We start from the raw sequence: 11,266 nt of genomic DNA, 5'->3' as shown, positions 1-11,266 counted from the left end.
TCTTCCCAAAACAGAGCCACACGGAGGCTCCCAACACAGAGGCACCAACCCCTCTCGGTACCACACATAAGGGGTGGGCACCATCTTGTCCTCTAGAATTAGAACCAAAGGTCACAGGATAAAGGGCAGAATGAGGGCCTCCTCCCTGACCATCTCTGTGGCCTGTCAGGCTAGATGCTGTCCATGAGGCTCCTGGTTGCCTTTGGCTTCCTTCACCAGCCCAGCAAATACCCTGGGGCCACAAGGGAGAATGTGGACCAGGGGCAGCCGCCCCAGCGCTCACTCCCATTTGTTCAAGCTCCAGGGCCCCTGCTGCTCTCCCTTCTTGCCCTCCTGCCCTCTCCAAGTCCTCTGAGTCCTTCTATTTCCTGACCTGACTGTGCCTACAACGTGGGTACGATTCCTCTTGCAGCCTGCTGCCCTGTCTCACAGCCCTTTCTCCTCCTCCTACCAGGAGCTGCCAGGAGCCACCCGGCACGTCCTCTGGCTTCCTCTGTTTCTGGATGGCTGCAGAGGGAGCTCACTGCAGAGGAGTGCATGGCAGGCTGAAGGCAGGCAGAGGAGGGAGTCTGGAGCAAAGTGGCCAGAGGCTCCTGGGTGGAGGGGCCGCTAACCTGGAACACCCAGGAAGCGGGGCCCTCCCTCCCTTCCTCTTGGCCTCTCTCCCACTCTCCCTTCTGCCAGGCGCCAGGCTTGAGCGACTGCACTGCAGCAGCACCACATCCACTGCCGGCCTGCCTTGCGGTGCTCTGCCTGACACGGGTGGCCGTGGGCTCCAGGTCTGGCGACTCGACCTCCCATGCCACTTCCTTTGCTCTGCCGCCTTTCTCCTCCCTGGCTGGCCTCCCCTTTCCTCCTTAATAACCTTCTGAGAGGCAGCCCCACCAGCCTGCTGTACCAGCCGCCCAGAGCTCTGGTTCCCTGCGACCTTTTCACATGCTCCGTTCCCAGGCAAGCCCGTCCCAGCTCCCGGGACTCTGCTTTTCACCTCTCACCCTCATCACCTCCTTCCTCACGCTTCCTCCTCATCCTTACTTTTGCCCTTCCCTTTCCATGTGCATCTCCCCCTCCCCTCCTCTAGCTGTGGGGAGTTACACTTCACCCCCACTTCCCTTCCTCGGGGGCTTCTCGACTCAGGGGCTCCGGAAATGTCACATCCCCTGTACCTGCACTGAGATTTCTGCTCTGGTCTAAAGCAGAGAGATAAGTTATGGGCAGTTACACAGACCAGGGGCTGCAGACCACTGGCCCATGAACTGAATCAGGCCTGGAGATGTGTTTTATTTAACCAGCACAGAGTTTTTGTTGTTTTTTTGTGGTACGCGGGCCTCTCACTGTTGTGGCCTCTCCCGTTGCGGAGCACAGGCTCCGGACGCGCAGGCTCAGCGGCCATGGCTCACGGGCCCAGCCGCTCCGCGCCATGTGGGATCCTCCCGGACCGGGGCAGGAACCCGTGTCCCCTGTATGGGCAGGCGGACTCTCAACCACTGCACCACCAGGGAAGCCCCAGCACAGAGTTTTAAAAAACGAAATCTCAGTGCCTCTAGGCTGGGCCTGTGCACTCCAGCTCCTGTTTGTTCAGTTCTCACCACCTCTGTCTCAGCATCGTAGGTTCTCCTGCTAACCTTCCCCGCCGGGGTCCTGGAGGCCTCTGTGCTCACGACGCCCTGCAGCCACACGGCAGCTCCACTAACACATTCTCACCAGTCTGGACTCTGGGGCACTACTTTCCTCCCCCTACAGCCTACAACAAACCCGAACATCTCTAGAATGCCAACGACTCTGCCTCTCTCTCTCTCGCATGAAAAACACAAAATATCTTCTTATTATATTATCTCTCAAAAACTGAAAGAAAGAGTCCAGTTATTTTTGTGGTTGGTGAGGATAAACTACAAGACGAGCCTGGCTCCACGGCCTCTCCCGTCTCCCTCCTACATGACTTCCCCTCCTACCTGAGAGTTCCCAGGTCTACACAGGGTCTCGCTTCTTCTTTTCCAGTCCCAGGTCATCCTCTTTTGGTTTCCTACACCCTCAGCAGCTCCCGTATGCCCAGCCCTCCCCAGGAGACCACAGGCATCTGCCTCTGCCATCATGCTCTACTTGGTCTGGTGTCCAAGCCTTCTCTGGTTCCCAGTTATGTGTTCCTTGCACCCAGCTTCTTCCTTATTTCCCTGGCACCTGGATTACTGGGGAAGGATTTGGAGGCTGAGCCTGGGGCCTGGCCGTTGGGAGAGCTCTGACAATGACCGTGTCCCAGTGCTGCTGACATGCCTCCTGCTGGGGGCCCCGCAGGTCCCTTGGTGGGCCACTGCACCAGAACTCTGCAGGAAGAGGGCACACCCGGCGCCATGTGGGATCCTCCCGGACCGGGGCAGGAACCCGTGTCCCCTGTATGGGCAGGCGGACTCTCAACCACTGCACCACCAGGGAAGCCCCAGCACAGAGTTTTAAAAAACGAAATCTCAGTGCCTCTAGGCTGGGCCTGTGCACTCCAGCTCCTGTTTGTTCAGTTCTCACCACCTCTGTCTCAGCATCGTAGGTTCTCCTGCTAACCTTCCCCGCCGGGGTCCTGGAGGCCTCTGTGCTCACGACGCCCTGCAGCCACACGGCAGCTCCACTAACACATTCTCACCAGTCTGGACTCTGGGGCACTACTTTCCTCCCCCTACAGCCTACAACAAACCCGAACATCTCTAGAATGCCAACGACTCTGCCTCTCTCTCTCTCGCATGAAAAACACAAAATATCTTCTTATTATATTATCTCTCAAAAACTGAAAGAAAGAGTCCAGTTATTTTTGTGGTTGGTGAGGATAAACTACAAGACGAGCCTGGCTCCACGGCCTCTCCCGTCTCCCTCCTACATGACTTCCCCTCCTACCTGAGAGTTCCCAGGTCTACACAGGGTCTCGCTTCTTCTTTTCCAGTCCCAGGTCATCCTCTTTTGGTTTCCTACACCCTCAGCAGCTCCCGTATGCCCAGCCCTCCCCAGGAGACCACAGGCATCTGCCTCTGCCATCATGCTCTACTTGGTCTGGTGTCCAAGCCTTCTCTGGTTCCCAGTTATGTGTTCCTTGCACCCAGCTTCTTCCTTATTTCCCTGGCACCTGGATTACTGGGGAAGGATTTGGAGGCTGAGCCTGGGGCCTGGCCGTTGGGAGAGCTCTGACAATGACCGTGTCCCAGTGCTGCTGACATGCCTCCTGCTGGGGGCCCCGCAGGTCCCTTGGTGGGCCACTGCACCAGAACTCTGCAGGAAGAAGCCCATCTTCTTGGCTGCTCATGCACTTGGTCCCTAACTAGTTCTGCCCACGGGGCTGGGACTCAAGTGTTGAGCTGAAGATGGACAGTGGATCACACAGCTCTCTATCACAAAGGCAGCATCGCTGCAGCAAAGCCCCTCTAATTGGGGCCTAACTAGACTACGGAGTGTTACAGTGCAAATAAAAATTGAAGAAATTTGGCCCCAATTTTCCCAAATTATGTTCAAGCTCCAACCAGCCCTATTATTGCTGCCCAAGGGCCCAATGACTGCCTCACTGATTGACCTGATGGTCCCAAGGATAAGGTGTCCAGCCTTTGTCTGTGACTGCAGGTCTTCCTCTTTTTCCTCCTCTTGGCCTCAGAGCCCATTTACCTAAGAGCAGACGCAGGTAGGCACAAACACACACAAATCCACACACCCTGAAGACATCAATCTCTGTGCCCACAAACCATCATGAATAGATTCAAGCTGCACCTTTAGAGTACCAAAACATATAACTTGCTCAACAGGAGAAAAACATTTCAACCCAGTAGTTTAGTGGTAGACAGATAAACCCACAGCGATTTAACTTTCCACCCGTTTAATATTTTACTTGTTATTAGGGCATCGGTTGTGAGACACTGTTGCCCACTCCTCAGATTTATCAGGGCCCCTTCTCTCTTCACTAGGCTCACCCACGTGGCTGGGTGAGCAGCATTGGGCATAGCTTCACCTGCATGAATCTGAACTCTGAATGCAAGAAACTTGCCCTTCGAGAATCTGACCTGGGGGTGGGGGTGCTGAGATGAAGCAGCAGGGATTCAGAGAAGTGGCCATGTTCACACCTTTTACTGAACTCTTTTAAAGAACAGGAAGTGAGAAAGGAATTCTTTCCAGCATACAGTTTCCTCTTAATATCAGAATTCCAACTCCAGGCAGCAACGAGGAAGGGCCAAGGACGGACCTGAACTTTAAGAGGCAAAGTTGCAAAGTAGCTGGAGCTGAAGGTCTAGGGAGCTGGGGGCAGACAATGGAGCCCCTGGTTTAAGGCGCTCCTTTGTGGGCTCAGAGGGAGCCCCCTTTACAGCGTGCAGGCTCTGGTGTAGGGGGGTTTGATTCATCTTCTGCACCAGTTACTACTATCGCGATTCTTTCTATGGAAGCATAATATTCTTGTCCACAACACACACCATCACACATACAACCACACTATCCCATGGGTACTGGAACAAGCCCACTTCCCAACTGCTCCCTACCACCCCAACTTCCAATGGTGCCTCTGGTCCCCTGGATCTACTTTGCACAATAATTCCCACCTTGTGCCAATATGCACACAAAGCCATTGCCCCATCTCCCCCCCTCCCCAATATTCTCTTCTCCAGGCACCCCGTTTCCCTTCTCCAGGGGCTGCTCCTGCCTGGCCCCATCTCCACTTGGTTAATTCCCCCCGTGGCCCCTGTATTGAACTGTTGTGTTGTCCATTTCCCTGTGACAAGGGCTCCGGTTACAGAGTTATTGATTGGTTTTCATGCAGACAAATGGGCCCTTCCCGAGCTCCCATCGAAATCCCTGGCTGTATGGGCTGATTGTTGCCTCTCGGGGTGTAGGATTGCACTGGAGACCACCCTCCACGCAACCTCCTTTGCCCAGACTGTGGACGGTAATAAATGGAGGCAGCCTGAGTGATAATAAAAGCAATTGAGTAGGTTACCTGTGCAGATACAAGATTTATGCCTCTTCACATCGATGTGATTGTTTTATTGAGTTCTCAGAATAGTTGGTCACACTTTATTTATTTACTTAGGGTTTTCCCCTCTTGCTTCCTCTTTGCATCACCCTCCAAAACCCACCTGGAGCTTTCGTTAGGGACACCCCCTCCTGCCTTCCTCTTTCCTAGAGTTGCCAGTGGAGGTAAGAGCTCGGGGCAACCAGCCATTGCTCTCACCTGAAAGCCATTTTGTGGCCTGCCCGCCCACTCGGAGCCTGCCCGCAGGGAAACAGACCGATACAATTGCTGGCCAAGAAGTCTAAAATAACTAAGGGAACAAAAGTGGCTTTTCAGGGGGACAACTCCAGCTCATTTTAAGAAATAAGAAGGCCAGCAGTCATGACTATTTCACACATTATTCTAACGACAGGCAGCCTCAGCAGCAGGAGGTGCTCTCTGGGGAAGGACAGGTGAGCAAGGCTTTTCAGACAGAAACTGGCATGTCTGTCCACTATAGGTGGCCTGATCCAGTAGGCCCAGGGCCACAGAAAGCAAGTTCTCTATCCTTACTTTTCCCTTTCCTCTGTGGGGAGAAGTCTTCTTCTTAACCTACCAACTTGCCTTGGCTTTTTGCCACTAGACCAACAGCCCCGACCACCAAACAACTGCAAGGGTATGGAGATGGGCAGGCAGTGCTGCCTCTCTGGGCCAGCTTTGTGCAAAGCCAGGTCCAAGAGTCAAATGTGCAATGTTCTAGAACCTGTGTCTGAGAAAGGGACACAGACCCCTGCCGTGAACATGTCTTCAGCATTCCCTTGGCTGGGATGAGTGGCTCCCAGCTTACTTGGAAAGGCCTTTGAATGAACAGCTAGGCCACTGTCACCCCAGTGCCAGATTTCCAACGAAGACCTGCAGATGACACGAGACGGAGCTGTTCAACAGCCCTGGGGCTGGCGCCTTCTTGAAGCCAGTGCTGCCACTGCTAGGAGAGTAAATATGCTCACTTAGAGCCCAACAGGCTAAGAGAGAGTGTGGGTAGCAGGTGATCGGGGGGAAATTGACTCTGGGAGGGTCCACTCCAAGGATCTAGGAGCTGAGAGTGCCTTGATCCCAAAGAGTATAGGGCAGGCTGAAAAAGTTAAGAGAGCCAGGGCCTCCTTGCCAGCTCAGTCCAAGACAGTGCCCTCAGGGGATCTTCAGTAACCCTAGACTGTATCTGGAGTTTGTGCCTGTGCCTTCAAAGGAGCTATATTCCCTGCCCAGAGCAACAGACAAACCCGAAGACTCTGGCATATAATCAGGAAAATCCTTCCTGCCCAGCCAATTGCTCAGCAACGTAACTAGGTGGCTGTTTCCCTTTCAGCAGCTTGGATCTCCCTCCATCTCCTCCCCCTCCGGGCCATTTCCCACACCAGGTTTCAATCTCAAGTCACCTGTTTATAAACACCCGCCCTCTACAGCAGTGGTGTACAAGCCGAAGAGCTGGCAAGTCCACGCTCAGCGATCAGTAAACCAATATTGAGAGTCATTCAAATAAACTCCACATGCTAAGCAATCTAGTCAACCCTCCGGATTTTTGACGGTGGTCTCTGGGGGTGAGGGTGAGGTTGGGAGGCCTCTCTGACCTACTCCATTGGCTCAGAGAGGTATTTCTATGAGGATTTGCCAATGGAGAATGCGGGCTGGATGTCCAAGCCTTTATCGCGACAGGATCAGAAAAGGCCCAAACCATTTTTAAAGCATGAGGAGCAATTTAGGTTATAACCATAACAGTATATTTCAAGCGCGGCAACAGCATCTGTTTTGGGGAGAAGATGAAAACCCTCACGATTTGGCTCAGGTGGATAAGCATGTGTGGATTTCCTTTCTTGCCAACGGCCGGCACGGGCACATTCTTACCATGAGGGTTATAAAGTACCCAACGCAAGTGGGCACCTCACCAACAGTAAAGCGCTAAACTCAAGAACCACCCGGTCCCCAATGCATCACACTTTCTACACAGAGGAAAATCTGTAGGCTCTTCCTTATAGCAAGTGAGATTTCACAAAGCTCCTGGCATCAGCAGCGCCAGCAGAAATCCCGCTTTTAGCAGGTTTTAGGGTTGAAGCAACGCATCTCAGATAAACCCTCCCTTTCAGAGCAAAGCACCTCGAGGGATGACACTAAGGGCACGGGCCCAGATGCATCCCTCCAGTCCTGACTCGGCAGCACACTGGGAAGCCCCCAGAATTCTTTCCAAAGTATGAGTCACGGTAGGATTCCGTCCCAAAGCAAAATCCAGAGTACCCTGACTGTCTTGTTGACAAAGCAAAAGCCAGGAAGCCTACATGCAGACCCAGGGCTGGCTGCCCAGGCTGCCGGTGGCTTCCCCATTCTCCTCCCACTCCCTTGCCACCTCCAGCAACACCTGTCCACAGATGGCTATTTTCCCACACCCAAAGGTAGCCTCCGTGCCCCTCAGGTGATGGGGCTCCGTGTTGAGCGAATTCTGCTGCTGTCAGAGCTGTCAAGCTGAAGCCGTCCTTTCTCCCACTCTCATCCCACTAGCAGCTCTCACTCTTATACTTTCTCTCAGTTCTGGGGAGTGCACCTCAAGGCCTCTGGAGCTTGATCCTGGGGTCACATGTCCCCTGCTCTCCGTGGCTTTTCAGGATGAGAGTATTCCCCAACTTTTGTATAAGCCAGCTTCCCAAAACATCTCGGCCAGTGAGGGGTATATGTTGGGGAGAGCGGGGAAGAAGGGGTGCTAGACAGAGTGCTAGGCAAGGGGTGCTGCCACCACACCTGCCTTGATTGCTCCAATCCTCCACACATCAAGAGAAGCACATTGCCTTTGACCGAACATATCTTGTTCGGTCAAGATATGTTCCACCGGCTTGCAAATCCTATCACAACAACAAGATTTCTACCAAATGTTCTCCAGAACACCAGCACCCAGTCCCAGCAACACTGCTCCTCAGCAGGGCTGCTCTCCGCCCAAGACCTCGGTTCCAACTCACTCCCAAGACCAGTAGCCAGCCTAGAGGCTGAGAGGAGACAATGCTTTGGCCCCTTCCCATCCCTCACCGCCACTCCTGCCCCAGCCCCAAAGCTTCCCCAGCTTCCTCCTCTGGCTTTTAAATGCAAAAGACTCATTCCTCTCCCAAACCACCAGGAGAATTTCTCCAGCTCCTTTGGAAGGTATCTGAATGTCAAACCACTATGCTCTCAATACCTAGCTGAGCCAGGCCCAGGGAGCTGGAGAATTTTCGGACGGTATATAATTAGCTGATCAGTATTATGTTACCCTGTTCATAACTGAATAACCATTTTAATACAGATGGCACACACTGGGATAATTTCTGGGGTCGCCTTGCAGTACGTTACAGCTCGAGTGTGGCAGAGGGAATCTTCTTTAGCCAAGGTACATTCTACCAGCTAATTTTACCTGAAAAAAAAAAAAAACCCTTGATACGTGATGCCAGTTTCAGAAAAAGCCACCAGCTGAATTATTAGTTGTCCTGATAATGAGCCTATGAAGAGTATAAAGAAAAACAAGGGTATGAAACCCTCAGCCTTCTTCTCATTTGGGGTGTTGCCCTACAATGCGTGGGGCGGGGGTAGAAAAGCTGGCCAAGGCTGTCTGGAATTTGCACAGGGTCTCTGCTGACATCAGGTTGTACAGTTCTGTGATGGGAAAGCCATCTTGGGTTCCCATGTCCAAGTGCTCTTGTTATGTGCTGTACCTGCCACATGTGTACACTGGCCGGGGGCAGGGGGTACATACATGGAGTGTGCATGGGTCCCAGAGAGCACACTGGAGTGGCTCAGAGATTGGGAGACTGACTATCTTGTGCTACTATATGTCGAGCTGAATCCAGCCTGAGTTGTCCCCCTGTGCCTGAGCCTGTCATCAGTGCAGGCTTAGGCCTGGACATAGGTACTCTAGGTGGTTGGAGGCATCTCCTAAGGTTCAGTCTCAGGGTCCAGGGTTCTCCCTGCTGACCTGGCATCCCACTCCAGGTCTAGCTCCTCTACTCCCTGCCAATGGCTGGCTAGTGGTTGGCGTTTGCTCTGCAGGCCTGGATACTGGTGGTAACAGGCCGGAAATTTGTGAGGAGCTGGCTAGCAAGTCCTGGGCTCCCGGGAGGCCAGCTCTGTGGGAGTCAGCAGGGATGGCGGGGGAGCCAGGACAGGCGGCCGCCCCTGCGGAAGGGAGCATGCCTTTAGAAAGGGAAGTCTGTTTGGAGGCGATGAATAGACACTGGTCATTTTAAAGGCTTCGGCTGTGGGCTGTGATTGTCTCTAGATACCGAGGCGCGTAATCTTGGAGTCTTAATTACCACAAACACTTGGATTCATTTCCAGGACGCCAGCGGGAGAAGCCTGGCAGGGAATACCCAGCCCTGAGCTGGAGACAGCCTTGTCTGTCTGTCTATCTCTCTGCCTCCCAGGTCCTCTCTCCCTGCCCAAAGGACCTGGGAGCTGGGAGCAGGAGCAAGGGCAGGCAGAGGCCGAAGAAAGAACGGAGACCGGTGCTGGGGGAAGCCCTGGTGGGCAGGAGCTGGGAGCTGGAGCCCCACCCTGCAGCCCGGCGTGGCTTGCTCACCTGTTGATGGAAGAGACGCTGGGCACTGTGTCATTGTCACAGATGCCCTCCGCCAGGAGCCGGTCCCGGATCTCCCAGGCGAACATAGTCGGGTTCTGTCGCTTGTATTCAGCAATCTTGTCCACAACTTTGGGTGTTGCCACTTTGGGCTTGGAGCCGCCAATCACTCCGGGCTTGATGCTGCCGGTCTCATAGTACCTGCGCCGGGAAGACCGGCGGGGTCAGCGAGAAGCGGGTGGTGGCAGGGACAGGGCGCTGCAGGCACCGGAGCCGCTGAGCCACTCTCCTGCCTGAGGCAGTGGCACGGAGGGAAAAGGCCCAGAGTATTTGAACCGGCTTCCAGAGTCCACTTGGCTAGGGCAGGGACGCAGTGGAGGATGAGGGGAGGGACACCAGGGGTGCTCCCTCCCTGGAGGTGGCCATACCAAAGGCTGCACGCATAGCAGCTGGAATCAATGCCCCTGGGAGTGGAAGCCCGGCCCCTCATTTGGGTAGAGCCGGGGGAACAGCACTTGGAGGCCTCCAGACCTTTCCCACAGAGCACAGGGACCCTATGGGAACCAGGACCAAACTTCTACCTCCCCAAGCTGATTTTTCTGTTCTCAGGGACCCATTTTTACCTTCCACCCTATTCCTCCAACCCTCCCTTCCAAAGGGAAGAGCTGTCCTTCCGTTTCTGAAGACTGGAATCAGGCTATCTCCCAGTGAGGACCCTGGAGTGGGGCAGGTGCTGGATGGCCCTGCTCCACCCTCGCTTCTGGGGCCACAGTCACCACCTGAGTGCCTTCTCCAAAAGAAGCAGCTCTCCACATAGCCCCAGTCAGGAACCTCCCTCTCCCACTGGCAACCTCGACTTAGCCAAGCCCTCGGCTGGAGACCCAGGGCTAGCCAAACAGGGAAGGAGACAGGGCATCTACCAGGGGCAGCTCCGAGGCCCTCACCTGCCCAGGATTTTGCTGACACAGCCGTGGCTGACCCGCAGCTGCCGGGAGATGTCGCAGGGCCGCACACCCTGGTGGGCCAGCTCCACGATGCGCTGCCTCACCACGTCGGGCAGGGGCCTGCCATTCACAAACACCCCCCCAAGCTGGTTCACACCCCCGTGCCCTGCTGGGGAGAGACAAGAAAAAAAAAAAAAAAACCCCACACACAGTAGGGACCAGCCATTAGTCAGGGTCCGCGACCCAGGACGTGCAAAGGGAGCAGGCAGGGCAGAAGGGCATGTTCCCGGACTCGTGGGAGAACGAAGGCCGCCGACCACTATGCAGAGGATTAGGGACTGGAATCTGTGGAGCTGCAGAAACGCGGAAGCGCAGATGCTGGGCGGAGGGCTGGGAAAGAACGGCTCTAAGACCGGTGCTACGCCAGGGAGAAAGTAAGGGAAGGAATGGGGAAGCAGGGCGAGAGGGAAAAAAAGGGAAGAGGGGGAGAAAAACAGCACAGTGGGAATTAATGCCAGCAGGAAAGAATGTAGGGAAGAGAGGACAGGAAGGGCTGGGCGGAGGACGGAACCGGAGCGGTGCGGAATCCCGCCTGAGCCGCAGGCAAGAGGGAGTTGTAGGAGCCTGCTTGGAGGCGGATGATTCTGGGGTGTTTGGGTCTGGTTGACTCTGTACTTAAGGACTCCAAGCACAGAGAGGGCCTAAGTCCCTGACATCCCCCCTTTTGCTCCCTACCTCTTTCCTTGTATTTATTTTTAATTGGAGTTAGAGTTTTCCTGCCTCTTT

The 11,266-nt window shown here is 54.5% G+C and overlaps 1 protein-coding gene across 5 annotated transcripts in view; it reads right to left on the bottom strand.

The window, feature by feature from the left end:
* Positions 1 to 11,266, bottom strand: part of PAX2 (paired box 2) — an 80,345-nt gene that overhangs the window by 66,037 nt on the left and 3,042 nt on the right. For 4 of the 5 annotated variants that reach the window (XM_007470350.1, XM_007470347.1, XM_007470346.1 and 1 more), the window contains exons 2-3: positions 10,481 to 10,649; positions 9,540 to 9,737 (exon numbers count right to left, since the gene is read on the bottom strand). In XM_007470350.1, the coding sequence (XP_007470412.1) occupies positions 9,540 to 9,737; positions 10,481 to 10,649 (367 nt within the window). The remainder of the gene's footprint in view (positions 1 to 9,539; positions 9,738 to 10,480; positions 10,650 to 11,266) is intronic. The other variant, XM_007470348.1, reaches the window with a different exon arrangement.

Source organism: Lipotes vexillifer, unplaced genomic scaffold (genome assembly GCF_000442215.2).
Source record: "Lipotes vexillifer unplaced genomic scaffold, Lipotes_vexillifer_v1.1 scaffold916, whole genome shotgun sequence".
In the NCBI taxonomy this organism is placed as follows: Eukaryota; Metazoa; Chordata; class Mammalia; order Artiodactyla; family Lipotidae; genus Lipotes; species Lipotes vexillifer.
Note: the sequence above shows the minus strand (reverse complement) of the source record. Positions and strands in the feature narration are given on the sequence as shown.